Below are 15,019 nucleotides of genomic sequence, written 5' to 3'. Positions count from 1 at the left end.
CAAATAATTTTGAACATTACAAAATCATTTAATAAAAAAACAGGATGGCATTTTAAAAGTCCTGAACCACAAAAATCCTCATATTTTTATAGTTTATGGATCCCTACACTATTATTAATCCATTTGAGATATAACTGCAAAATAAAAATCTGTGGTCAAAATGTATTCAGATTACAAATGTGAAAGTCACCAGCACATACTGAGGGGTTGGTCTTTTCCACTGTGTTCTTCTAGATTCATGGTTTACATAGTAGGTCCTTCCAAGAATATCCTGCCTCTCTTCCCATCCTGGAGGTAGAGGAGAAGGTTCTTGTTGTTGCTGCAAATGGCAAGCAGCATCCGGTTGGTCCAAAACAACCCAGCCAGGCTGAAAACCAGAGTGGTAACAATTAAGTTTGTTCTTGATCTTTTTCACCTTATAAATTATGCTGGAGGAAATTTAAAAAAGAGATTTAGCATATCCAGTTCCAGAAATTACGCAAGGACAAAATTTGCACAGTGTCTACCTTTAAGACCATAATATGAATATTTTATGATAATGAAGACTTTTTTTTCCAGCAAAATAATAACATTTAAGTTCCGCTTGAAACTTTTAACATTTTCCAAAAAAGTTTTAAAACATACCTAAGAGGTGAGAAGAACAGAACTTCTAAATAAACAGATAATGATGGAAAGCACTGAGAAACATAATTTAAACTAGTGTAATCTTAGGCTATTCTCTAAATTATAAGCAAATGAATGAAGGACACAAATTTTGTCTTTCCTCCAGAGAAAGCACCTTGTTTATAAGGGGAATCAGCAACTACTGGAGACCTGAAAAAAAAATCATTAAACGAAGCTCAAATATGTATAGGCATAGCAGGGAAAGGCAAGTGATGCAGAAATAATTGCTACAGTCAACTTTCTAGCAACTGAAGAGCCATTATGATTCTCTGGTCTGATTTTTCTCTTTCTCCTATGGACCATGGAAAGGCATTTTGGTCAGGTCATAAAATAGCCAAAGAAATAAAAGTTCTGTTTGTTTTCTCTGTTTCGTTTAAAAGACAAGAAGACACTGGAAATTTCCTCTGATATAGTGAGGGGCAAATATACATGAAGCCTAAGCTAGGGTGGTTAGGGTAAGGAATTACTTGAAAGGTAGTAAGAGTTAATGGCATGTTTTTACATAAGAAAACTCCTAACAGAAAAGGCAGTAGTGAAAGGTCCTACTAAATACCAATAACGCTAGGAAGGCAGAAATAAATGAATAAAGAAAACTTAAAAATTCTCCTAAAGAGACATAAAGAAAGAACTGAATGAATGAAAAGACATAATATGATCTTGGTAGGAAGACTCAGTCTCACTAAGGTATCAATTCTCCCCAAGTTAATATATAAAGTTGCCAAGATTCCGCTAAAACTACATTACAGATTTTTAAAAATAATGGGACAAGGCAATTCTCAAGTTCAAATAGAAACACAAACAAGCAAGAATAACCACCACAGTTCTAAAGAAAAAAGAAGGGGGAGCCTGGGTGGTTCAGTTGGCTTAACGCTTCTGACTCTTGGTGATCTCACGGTTTGTGAAAGTGAGCCCCACGTCAGCATAGAGCCTGCTTAGGATTCTATCTCTCTCTCTGTCTTTACCCCACTCACGTGCATACATGTGCTCTCTCTCAAAATAAATAAATAAACTAAAAAAACAAAACAAAACCTTACAAACTCTATACAGCTTTTAAAAAAAGGAGTGAATATTAACCCTACTGAATAAAATATATTACAAACCACAATAATTGGTACACACATGGACAGACAGCTCAATAGAATGGATTAGAAAGCCCAGAAAGAGACTCAAATTTATAGGAATTTAGGATATGATAAAGACATTTCAAACTTGTGAAAAAAGAAAAAAATTATCTGGGTTGCTACCTTCTACCAGCATGTTACAGACTGAGCAATGTTGAAATGTTAGAAAGCAAAAACAACATGTATTACAACAAAGCTGGGGGATTTAAAAAATATAATCTAAGAGCGGGGAAGCTTTTAAGTATGAAAAAGAAGGTTGACAGATTTGATTACAAAACCCCCCAATTTGTACATGACAAAAACTACCAAATCAAAATGGAAAGAAAAATGGGAAACTGAGAAACATATTTGGTACCAGAGTAACAGGCAAAAAAGTAATTTCCTTAACATATACTGTCTTTCTTTCGAAGCACTGGGTGGGGATCTAGCCCTGAAGGACTGCTATTTGCTGGCCAGCGGATGGCTTAGAAGGTGGAAGAGAATTCTTTTATGTCGGAAGGCAAAATCTGACAAGAAAGGATCAGGGAGAAGAGCTGGGAAGGAAAGGAATCTTTTCTGGCATCAGGGAGAAAAGGACAGGGGTTTCTCCAGCAAGGCTGATGTCTCTGGCTGGTCTGGTGGGAGGGTTCTAGACTGAAGCAGGACAGAAAGTGAACAAGGGTGGGATGGTGGGTACGGAGAGAGGAAGACAAAGAATTTGTCTGGAAAAAAAGAGATCTGGATGGGAAGTAAAATTCACTCCTTTTCTTTCTTACTCTTCTCTTATTTTTTCCTTTTTACCTCTTCTATTGTTTTCCTTTTTTCCTCTTCTTTAATTTTGTTTCTTTATTTTTATTGCTCCATTCTCTTCTTTCTCTTTATCCTCTTTTTCTTTCCATCTATGTTTACCTTCCTTTTCTCTCTCCTTTCCATTCCTTTAAATGATCATAATATAGGATTTACATTCCTAAAAATTAGTCTTGTATATATTAAATCAAATTTTAGTTCTCTGGTCTTGATTTTAAAAGTATGTGAGTTGAATTTTTATATTTTGCTCTCTTGAAAAAAGTTTGTTTTTAAAAATATGGTCATTGATTATTTTTCTGTAGATCAATGAAATTTATTAATAAAAGGGTCCTCACTTCTGCTGTAAAGGATTGTAAACATGTTTAGAGCTCAAAAAATGGTACCAGAGGGTTATTTTTTTTTAATGTTTACTTATTTTGAGAGAGAGAGAGAGGGAGAAAGAGAACGAGCAGGGGAGGGGCAGAGAAAGGGAGAGAGAGAATCCTAAGCATACTCCATGCTGTCAGCGCAGGAGCCCAATACAGGGCTTGATCCCACAGACTACATGATCATGACCTAAGTGGAAACCAAGAGTCAGTTGCTTAACCAACCAAGCCACCCAGGCACCCCAAGATTATTTCTTTAAAATCTTCTTAAAGATGTCTCTTTTAAAGGTCTACTTAGTGAATTTATGCTATCTAAGTAAACGAGAAGGGGAAAAGCTAAATTTTTTTTTAACGTTTTATTTATTTTTGAGACAGAGAGAGACAGAGCATGAATGGGGGAGGGTCAGAGACAGGGAGACACAGAATCTGAAACAGGCTCCAGGCTCTGAGCTGTCAGCACAGAGCCCGACACAGGGCTCGAACTCACAGACCACGCGATCATGACCTGAGCCAAAGTCGGCCGCTTAACCGACTGAGCCACCCAGGCGCCCCAGGAAAAGCTAATTTAATTGAAGGCCCAGTTTTTAAAAACTTGTTTCAAGTTTGAGAAAGTGCAGTTGTACATTTGAATACTGCTTAGAAAGACTGAGTTTTCATTTTTTTTGTATAGAATGCCTCCCTATTAAACATATATCAGCTAATACTCTTCATGAAATATTTTCTAAGTATCAATGTTATTTAATTACTGATAAGCTAGTATGTGATTGCCAACAATTTAATGGAGTCAAAGAAGGTCAGAAAGAAAGCATTTAGAGCTACAACACACATTATATGTTAATCTTGTAAAATACATACAACTAAGTCTAAAGTTGCAAAGGGTACAAAAATCGAATGTTAAACAATAATCTATTACAGCCAGACTTTGACATACTAAGAAATACAAATTGCCTGAGTGAGCCACTCTTTTGAAAATGCCATTGTTTTTCTTTAAATGGTAGAATTTATATATTCACAAGCTAGATGTCAAAGACAAGACTTCTCTGGTCATTAGCTACACAGAAGATAAATAAGCATAGACTCATGTGTTTGAATTCCTAAGGCCTTTCATAAATAAACTCCTACATGCTTACATCTACTGAAATTATAAGGTGCATTCTGAGGGAACTCAAACATTGAGACCTGAGGCCACAAAATGAAGTGAAGGAACTCTACCCACAGACACTAAACTGTGAATAAGGTACCTATGATACGTGTGTGTGGGCAAAACTTGGAGCAGGTTACTAAATAATGAAATGTTGTTAAGTTTTTTTAAGTTACTAAATTAAGAATTTTCTTTCTTTATAGCAGGCATCCTTCATTTCAAACAGTATTCATTATGCAGATACCCTGCGCACCAAAACGTCAGGTAGAGAAACTTCGACCCAATAAATACCTAGAATTTTTAAAAAGTGATTTTTATATAATAAGCTAGAGAAAAACTAAAAAAGAAAAGGTAATCAAATAAACAAATATAGGCTTAAGAGAGGATACCAAGTTTTTTGATTGCCCGACTAAGGGTTAACTATATTCTGTGATTTAAATAATTTTTTTCCTTCTATTATTACAGCTTTCCCCCACAAAGTAAAATCTTATTAGTGCATATAAAAAATTCCCAGAAAGCTCTCTTGCAAAAGCATGGCTTGTTCTCAAGCTTTCTGACCCAAGGTATGTGGGTATCTGAGGTAGAGTCCAGTGCTTGGGAGGTCCTTTACCTTCATGGTTCTTCTGGAGACCTAACCAGACCCTCAGCCAAAGAGGCATGACTGTTGAGGAAGGCACATGCAAGAAAACTCTCCAAATTAAGGGTACTTGGGTGGCTCAGTCGGTTAAGTGTCTGACTCTTGATTTCAGCTTGGGTCATGATCTCAGGGTCATGATCTCATAATTGTAAGATTGAGCCCCACATCAGGCTCCATGCTGAGTGTGCAGCCTACTTAAGATTCTCCCTCTCTCTCCCTCTCTCTCTCCCCTTCCCCTGCTTGTATTTTTGCTCTCTAAAACAAACAAACAAACAAATAAACAAACTCTCCAAAGCATATTGGTGCCAATATACTATGTGCTTTCAGTAAATGTTGGTGCTTCAGTGGGAAATTCAAGACAGGGTTCTTTTGTTCCCTTTTCAAATCATGAGTTTTTCTGCTGGAAGAAACCCTAGAGGTCATCTGGTACAACAGTCATTGTACAAATGAAGACACTGTGGTTCAGAGATATTGAATGACACACAGTCACTCGGCTCACTAGTACCAGAGCTCGGGACTAGGATTCCAGTCACTAACTCCCTATCCAATTATATTCCAAATACATACTCTTTGCCTCTTCCTCACTCACCCTTGATGCATGTAGCTCCACCCAAATAGTTGACTTGGACTTCTTCATATCCTCTCATCCATGAAAATTATTAAATTCTATTTGCCTCAAATAAATATGGCCTTTTATTAGATCACTTGAATTTTCCCCCCCTCCATTCCCCTCCTTTCCTATGAGTCCTCCCATCCTCACTGCAACTATGAGAGGAAAAGTAACAAGAATTATATTTCATAAAAGAGTTCCTACTCAGTAGTCTCCTTAAAATTTCTATATATTTAGCTTACAAATAGTTAATTATATTCTTACTTTAATGGAGGAGAATATGACATGGTTTTAGAAAACCCTGAAAAAACAGAAAGAGTTGATAACTTAATTACAATAAATACTTTCATTTATAAGCATCATATTCCCTATTCACTAACCTTTAAGAATGCCCTCAGTAATGGCCATTCATTCTACAGAAATGTCCTCAGAGGAAAGAAATGTTTAATGAATGATTAGGTAAAATAAACAAATACCCAGGTATATAATTTTTATTGCACACATTAACTTCATTGAATAAAGTTATTTTTTCTTCAAGGTATAGTAAAATAAGAAATGAGATATTTTCTTTTCATTGAACCAAGTATTTATAAAATCTCACCTCTAATTCTTCAGTCTGTTCTGTATTATCTTCTTCTGAGCCACTGGTTTTAGGTAAATAAGTCATTTTTAATCTCAGATAACCTTTAACTCTTGATTTGTGACTGTAGAAAAGAAAATAATTATTCGCAAAACTTTAACACTTAAGAAGAAAAGCACTCATTTAACTAAAGTTTAACGAATACCTGCTAGCTACTAGAGGAGACCCAAAGACAAAGTCTACTACAAAAGACAGCTAGGAAAAGGAGTGGGTGGTGGAGAAAAAGTAATAGACATAAATAAATAATTGTTATGAAATAAATAAGATGCTAAGGAAGTTTGAGTAAAAGATCAGGGAGAACGGGAAGGAGTTGCATCTGAATTGGTGCTAACAGATTGAGGAGGATTTTGATCCGTGGCAGTGAATGGAAAGGCATAAGAGTGGAGAAAAGAATAAAAAATGAGGAAACGATGGGAAACCTGGGGTACACCGAAGGAAAGGGTAGTTGTTGGGTTTGGCTGGCTTACAGGATACACATAGGAGGAAGGGATGATCCAGATGATGAGGTCCACGTGAAACAAGAGAACTTTAGATTTTGTATACTCTGTGAAGCCAGAGAATTTGGCGGACAGGGAAAGGCAGCCTCAGAGATATACTTTGGGGATACTTATCTAGTCATACTGTACAGGATGATAGAAAAGTGGAGAGCAAGGCCTGATAACTGTCTGAAACCTACTGTCTTTCTTTGACAGCTGTTTGAGTCTGTCACACATTAATTTATCTATTTTATTTTATAATGTATATGAATAACGTCTTTGCATAATGAGTTGTCCAAACTAAAGGTTGCTGTCCATTGTATTAATATTTTAAAAGTTTTAAATCTGTCTATTTGTCCCCACCAATTTCAACATCCTATATACTTAAAAAGTTCTTCCTTGTCCTAGTTTTCTGCAAAGATATTTTGGTGATTTTTATAGACATCAGTTATGTAACCAATTACTCTTTGTCTTCTTAACAAGAAAGTCTTATCTTTTATTCTATCTTTTATTGAAAGGTACTCCCTTCCCCACCCCACTTAATGCCTCCTCCCTTAATCTTTTGTACAGTTCTCATGAGTTTGGAAACTAGCTTTCCTGAGTGGTCAACAGAATCCCTGATGTTTATTTCCAAGGCCACTAATGTGGCTTGTGTCTCCATTTTTTAGGGGGATGTGAACATTGACTTGCTGCTATAATGGATGGATACAGAAAACTTGCTCAAATAATGTTTTATACAAGAGTTTCTCTATAGTGACATTTTCATGTCTTTCAAACCAGACATTAAGCCTGTGGGTTTGGACTTAATGGGGCTCAAAAAGTGTAAGAATGTAGTACATTTCCTATCTGATTTCAAGTTCTTTCTGCACGCACTTGCAGTGATAGTCCATACAGACAGAAGATACAAGTTATTATATTTTTTTTTTTTTTTTTTAAAGAGAAAGACACTAGAAAGCATTTGAAAAAGTAAAAAGCAGGCTACTAGGGCAATTAAGAGAAGAAACATTTATTTATTATTGGTATGCAGATGCCACAATCAGTTTAAAAAGAAAAGAAATTTATATTCCAAGACTTCTACAGAAGTGAAATATGTGACTTCTCTTATAGAATATAAATATTAACAGAGAGTACTGTCCCTTTTATTTTGCTTTAATAATTTATATTACAAAGAGTAAATATTTTTAATGAAAAATTTTACTCAGTTCCCATAGTATATTTTTCTAATGTATTTTCTAGTTTAAAAAACAAGACAAATACTGGTTTTTTTGCAGATGTACTTCTTTATTTTGACTTTGACCTTTTTGACAGTAAATCAATACATCCTCACTAGATTTTACTTAACTAAGTGGCACAGAATATTAAAAGGAGTTTTTTTTTTTTGTAAAGGAGTTTTATTTACAGCTTAAACAAAAATTTTAACAAAACTCAAGTAACTCAGTTTACAAAAATGGAATTATGAACATGCTATTCAGGTTTTAAATTCTAGTCTTTGCTCAAATTATTTTCTCTAAATATCTGAGTTTTCTTAAATACCTGTTTTTATTAAAGTATGCAAAACGTGGTTAGGTTTTTCTGAAATTGTTTTTGTGCATATCAAGTTAGATATTGCTTTTGGCTTAATTAATGCTTGTGCTTTTGAAAAGGATAGTATGACAAAATTATATATATTTTAAGATATAAAATAAATAATAAAACAGTAATGACAAATTTCCACTTTCTAGTCTGATAAATATTAGGGGGACAAGTCTTTCCTAAAGGGATATGATCACTTCTCTGTATTTTCAGAATTTTTTGTACTGTGCATATATTACTTTTTAATCAGCAATAAAAAGTAAAGCTTTTAAAAATAATATTTAGAAGTAGCTTATTTACAAGGTTTAAGCTTTGAATCTGCAAAGAGGCTACTACAAGGTATAATAATATTTTAAAAAACATTATGTTATTATTTTATATTTACTGACCTTCTTGGGTGAAGAACAAAATCCTTAAACGTATATGGTCTCTCCATTCTTGGATTTTCTGTCTAGAATAAAACAATAAGTTTTCAAGATACATCTATAACACCAAAAACATGTACTTTTAAGGAAATATTCATGAACTATGACCTAAGCCTTGGCTGAAGATAGAAGTGAGAAAAATATAGGTTTAGCTCATTCAATGGTTATATCTGGCAGCTTGCTAGTGCTTTCACTTTCCTGAACCTTAGGAATTGCAGTGGGATCACGCCTTAATACCAAATAAGCTGAGCAGGTGCACATAGAGGGAAGAAGTGGTTACAACGTAGAGGCCATCCTAGGAGAACAAAAAAGAAAACAGCCTGGAGAGCAAGACTGGATTAAATATATTATTAAAAGCTTGTGATCTCTAAAGACTGTAGAGAACCAATAAATATCTCAAAAGACTGATATAGTAAAGAAGCCTTACTTGTCTTTATCAAGTTCAACAGCCCTTTGCTTTTGTTCATTTCTTTGTTACATTTTGCATTAACTACCCATTCAGTCTTGTAACTCTTAAATTCTCATGACATTATTTTCCTTTATCCCCCACCTGTTTCTCCCTGTCTTCTCTGATAGGCCCACCCTGACTAAGGGTCAATGTTTGGCTTTCAATGCTCTCACCTCTCTTACTTGGACAGCCCACCGTTCTCAGAGATTCTGCTGTCACCTCAATGTGAGAACTCTCACTCCTTCCAGCCTCTTTCTCTACACAATTGACTTTTGTATTTCTGTCAGCTGCCCACTTTAGGCCTTCCACTTCCCCTGTTTTCTGTTGAAATTCATTATGGCCAAAAATAAATCTATCATTTTTCAAAACAAAATGGCTTTTCCTCCTAGCTATTCTACTTGAGACACCACCTTGATGTCCCAAATTCAACCTGTACTATCTTTACTTTCTGTTTATTTTTTTTTCTCAACCTCCAATGTCAGAAAACTGGCTTAATAATTTTTTATTATGAAATGTGTTCTGAATCTGTTTTCCTCTGTTGTTATATGCTTGGTCCACATTCAGTTTCATACCCAGACTGTCGTAAATGATCTTAGTTTCTTTCTGTGAGACTAAGCTCTCTCCATTCAGCCGAATGTTTCCAAACTTATTTCCCTGAGACATGCTTTCCTGATGTCAACCAACCTCAGCAGCTGTCTATTTCTTATTGGGGTTCATGTAAGGGAGTCTTGAAAATAAAATTAAAATGGAAAACTTAGGGGCTCCTCGGTGGCTCAGTCTGTTAAATGTACGACTCGTGACTTTGGCTCAGATCATCATCACCTCTCTCTGCCTGTCATGGGGTTCTCCTCTCTCTCTCTCTCTCCCCCTCTCTCTGCCCCTTCCTCGCCTCTCAAAATAAATAAACATTAAAAAAATCCTTAAAAGGGAAAATTGAGATGAGTTTTCAGAAAATAATATGGCCAAGAAATTATAGAAGTATACATTTTACAAATCAAATATTTACATTTATTATATTGTAATATCGTGTATCTGTAAGTATTTATTAGAAAAAAAGAATAAATATAAAAATTAAAATCATCTATACCAACCGGTAATGGATAAAGAGGAACATCCACTTGACCTAGGAAATCATCTCTTGTCTACAAGAAAAAGAATAAAAAATAAGATTAGTAATATGCTCAACATTTTTAGAAATTTTGATGAGCTATTGCCATCATTCATGAAAAAATGTAGAAGTCTTTTTTTTGTTGTTTAATCCTATGCCATATAATGTAAAATAAAAGGTAATATGATACAACTTATGGTATATTATAGAATAGAGTATACTAGACTGATCATTTTACAGATAATTATATACTCCGAAAAATTATGAAAACAGCTATTTGAAAGCACTATAGAGTTACAACAAGCAAGAAGAAATTGAAGGGGAGTCAGTCTTTGAAAGAAGGAACTGTATTGGGTAGGATTCATATTTACATCGCTTTTCCCCTTGTTGTACTTCACGGTTCATATGGTGGTATGGTTAGAACTCAAACAGACATCTGACATCTTACTCATTTGAGGAAGCTGAAAACCTAGTTTGAGGCTAACAGCATAGCTAGAAAGTGAGAGGGACAATCTCTGAAAGAAAGATGCCACAGAAGTCCCTCTAAATCTATACATGAACTCTACCCAAATTCTTAGCTGATCCCTGAACTGCACATATGAAAGGCAGTGGCTGGAAGGCTCAGCTAAGTTAACAACTTGCTAGAACAAAAATCAACACTCTCAGGGAAAGATAATAAAATTTACTATCTCAATTATGTACCACATACATTGACCAGTACACAAGTTACTAAACATGCAAAGAAACAGAAAAATGTGATCCAGTATCAAGAGAAAAAGTCAATAAAAACTGACCCCAAGACCAACCAGATCTTGGAATCAGCAGACAGAGAAATTAAAGCAGCTATTATAAAGATGTTCAAGGACTGAAAAGGAAAATAAGATCATAATGAATAACTGGAGGGGAAAATCTCAGTAGTGAAATGGGAACTATAAAACTGAATCAAATGTATATTTTAAAACATATATAGAACTGAAAAATATAATATCCGAATTAAAGATTACGGGATGGACTTAACATGTGATTGAAGATGACTGGAGAAAAGCTCCATGAATTTTAAGATATGCCAGTAGAATTTATATAAGATGAAAAATAAGGAGGACTTATGGAAAAACTTCAAGCAGTCTCATATATGTGCAACTGGAGTGCCAGAAAAAGAGGAGAGGGAAGGAGGGAGGGAGGGGGAGAGAGAGAGAGAGAGACAGAGAGAGAGACAGAGAGAGAGACAGAGAGAGACAGAGAGGATAGGACAATTGGAGGAAAAGTAGCCAGCTTCCCCAAACATTAAGATGTTAATCTTAGATAACTATAGCACAATGATTAGAACCAGGAATACTATTTTTTTAGGGGAAATAGTAACACTTTTATGTATTTAATCTTCTATTCTTAGGTTTTTTAATTGTAAATAAAAAGCTATATGCTTAACAATATCTGTCACCTGTAATATTTATTGAAGTATTTAAAGTAACGTGTGAAAAACCCTGACCCTCCAATCCCAGTTCCAGAGTGAACCAGGGTTAACTGTTCAGTAAACTTCTTTCAGATATTTACCTACATGCATCCATCCATACACCTTTTTTTTATTAAGGTACAATAAACATACAACATTATATTAGTTTCAGGTATACAATATAATGAATCAATGTGTGTATATATTGAAAAACAATCACTACAATAAATCTAACATTTATCACCATATATAGTTTTTTTTTCTTGTGATGGGAACCTGTAAGATTTGCTCTCTTAGAAGATTTATAATATGCAATACAGTATTATTTATAGTTACCATGCTATACATTATACTCCCATGACTAATTTGTTTTATAGATGAAAGTTTATACCTTTTGACTTCCTTTACCTACTTCACCCACCCCAACTCCCTTCCTATGGAAACTGGAAACTACCAACTTGTTCTCTGTAAATTAATTAATTAATTTATTTTAAGATTCCACAAATACGTGAGAGTATATGGTATTTGTCTTTCTCTGTATGACTTATTTCACTTAGCTTAACACCCTCAAGGTCCATCTATGTTGTTGCAAATGGCAAAATTTCATTCTTTTTTATGCTGAATAATATTCCATTGTGTATGTATATACATGTATATGTATATATGTACATCTCACATCTTCTTTATCCATTCATCCACCGATGGACCCTTATGTTGTTTCTGTGGCTTGGCTATTGTAAATACTGCTATAATAAAATGGAGGTGCAGATATCTTTTTGAGTCAGTGCTTTCATTTTCTTTGGAAAAATACCCAGCAGTGAAATTCCTAGATCATATGGCAATTTTATTCTTAATTTTTGAGGAACTTCCACACTGTTTTCCATATTGGTTGTCCCAATTTACATCATCAACAATGCACAAGGGTTTCTTTTCCTACACATCTTCATCAACACTTGTTATTTCCTGTCTTTGTGATAATAACCATTCCGACAGGTGTGTGGTGATATCTGATTGTGGTTTTGATTTGCATTTCCCTCATTATTAGTGATGTTGGGCATCTTTTCATGTGTCTGTCGGCCATTTGTATGTATTTTTTTTTGAAAAATGTCTATTCAGATCTTCTGTTCATTTTTAAAATCAGATTTGTTTTTGTTTTTGTTTGTTTTGCTATTGAATTATAAGAAAACCAGGAAGACTATTAGCTAATCTACAGATCTTACTCAAACTTCACCAACTGTCCCACTAATTTTGGTCCAGAATCTAATTCTGGATCACATACTGCATTTAGTTGTCATGTCTCCTTAATGTCTTTTAATCAGTAAAGTACCTCAGTCTCTTTGTCTTTCATAATCTTGACTCTTATGAAGAGGAATGGCTAGTTACAGAATGTTCATCAGTTTGGGTTTGTGTAATGTTTCTTCATGGTTGAATTTAGATTATGCATTTGGGGAGCAAGAATACCATAAAAGTGATATTGGCATTTTTCTCAGTGCATCCTGTAAGTAATCAATAAACACTGGAATCTGATACATTATGGACAGTTAAGGACCACTAAATATTGGAGTAAAATCTGTAACTTGAAAAACAGAGACCTCCCCCTCCCCCCAAAAAACAGAAATAAAGGAGTCAGATGAATCAGTATCAAGTCATTTCTGCAAGAGAAATACTTCAGAAAAACTATAATTAATATTTCAGACATAAGAGATGAAATATCTGACAAACAATAGGAGGTTATAAAAGAATCACTGAAAGAACAAAAAAAGAGCTGTTGGAAATTAAAAATATAACTGAAATAAAAAATTTCATATAGAGTTGGAAAATGGAGTTAAAGAAATTTCTCATAAAGTAGAATTAAAAGACTACAGGATTCCCAAAATAAGGAAATTACAGGATGAACTTAAGTCCACATCTAATTAACAAACATTCCAGAGAGAAAAAAGAGAAGGGAAGAAATTATCAAAGAAGCATTTTAAGAAACTTCCCTTGAACTCAAGGAAATGAATTTTGGAGTGAAAGTCTCCACTAAGTATTAGGCAAAATGCATGAAGAAAAAATGCACAGCAAGGTACATCAATGTGACATTTCAGAGCACCAGAGATAAAGCAATTCTAAAAGTCTAGAGAGACACAAAACAGATCATAAACAAAACTGAAAGACAAGAGAATAATGCCTTCAAAATTGTGGGAGAAAAATATTTCCTACATAGAATTCTATACCCAGCCAAAAGATCTTTAAAAATGAAGGCAGAATAAAGACGTTTTCAGACACTTGGTGTTCTTAGTAAGGTAATAGAGGATATACTCCATGAAAATAAGGGAGTATATCATGGTAAGTGAAGATGCAGGAGATTCAAGATGAGAAACAAGAAAAGAAGATCCCCCAAGTCACGAGGAAGGGAACTTTTGAATAACAGTAGTGTAAGATCTACAGAAAAACCAGTACATACTGGTGCAGGAAAGATGGATGGCTATAAAAACAATGCTTCCAGAGGCGCCTGTTGGTTAGGCGCCTGACTTCAGCTCAGGTCATGACCTTGTGGTTCACAAGTTTGAGCCCCACATTGGGAGCTGTCAGCATGGAGCCTGCTTTGGATCCTCTGCCTCCATCTCTCTCTGTCCCTCCCCTGCTTGATCTCTCTCTCTCTCAAAAATAAATAAACATTTTTTAAAAAGGATGCTTCCATGGGGCGCCTGGGTGGCTCAGTCACTTAAGCATCTGACTTCAGTTCAGGTCATGATCTCATTTGTGAGTTTGTGCCCCACATTGGGCTCTGTGTGTACAGCTGGTAGCCTGGAGCCTGCTTCAGCTTCTGTGTCTCCCTCTTGCTCTCTGCCCCTCCCCGCCTTTCAAAAATAAATTAACATCAAAAAACCTTTTAAAATAAAATAAAATAAAATAAAATAAAATAAAATAAAAGGATGCTTCCAGAAGAACAGGAATAACATATCTACCTTATAGGGTTTTGTTAGAATTAAATAAGATAATATACCTTCAGTGCTTTGCATAATAGCCAGCGTGCAATACCATCCAATGAATGTTAGCTGTTGTATTTGAAATGCTGGATTCGTTAATGAAGCCCCTGCTCCTTGTCCAGTAAAACAGTCTGTAGACATTTCAGACAGGTATGTAGAATTAAAAAAGCATGGCTGGAGATGGAAGTCTAGCAAATTAGCTTAGTTTAGGGCTCATATTCCTATTAAAAATTTTTTTTAAATATTTTATTTACTTTTGAGAGACAGAGAGAAACACAGCATGTGCAGGGGAGGGGCAGAGAGAGAGGAACACAGAATCCAAAGCAAGCTCCAGGCTCTGAGCTGTCAGCACAGAGACCAACACGGGGCTTGAACTCACAAACCATGAGATCATGATCTGAGCCGAAGTTGGACACTTAATCGACCAAGCCACCGAGGTGCCCCTCATATCCCTATTTTAGAACCTGAGTTGATAACTTTTGAAATGAACAAATTACCTTTTAGTTATACCTTCAAGGCCAACTAGGGTTTGTTCCTGTTTTTATTGCAATTAGATGTTATACTCTGTAAATCTGATGTTTAAGAAGCTATAAATAGTAAGAAAG

The 15,019-nt window shown here is 35.0% G+C and overlaps 1 protein-coding gene across 4 annotated transcripts in view; it reads right to left on the bottom strand.

Annotated features, from left to right (window-relative positions):
* Nucleotides 1-15,019, bottom strand: part of NEDD4 (NEDD4 E3 ubiquitin protein ligase) — a 133,097-nt gene that overhangs the window by 30,687 nt on the left and 87,391 nt on the right. For all 4 annotated transcript variants that reach the window (XM_030318123.1, XM_030318125.1, XM_030318124.1 and 1 more), the window contains 4 exons: nt 9,976-10,026; nt 8,401-8,462; nt 5,925-6,027; nt 201-367 (listed from right to left, as the gene is read on the bottom strand). In XM_030318123.1, coding sequence (XP_030173983.1) covers nt 201-367; nt 5,925-6,027; nt 8,401-8,462; nt 9,976-10,026 — 383 coding nt within the window. The remainder of the gene's footprint in view (nt 1-200; nt 368-5,924; nt 6,028-8,400; nt 8,463-9,975; nt 10,027-15,019) is intronic.

The sequence above is a fragment of the Lynx canadensis genome, chromosome B3 (genome assembly GCF_007474595.2).
Source record: "Lynx canadensis isolate LIC74 chromosome B3, mLynCan4.pri.v2, whole genome shotgun sequence".
Lineage (NCBI taxonomy): Eukaryota > Metazoa > Chordata > Mammalia > Carnivora > Felidae > Lynx > Lynx canadensis.
The sequence above is the reverse complement of the archived record's forward strand: the minus strand, read 5'-3'. Positions and strand labels throughout refer to the sequence as shown.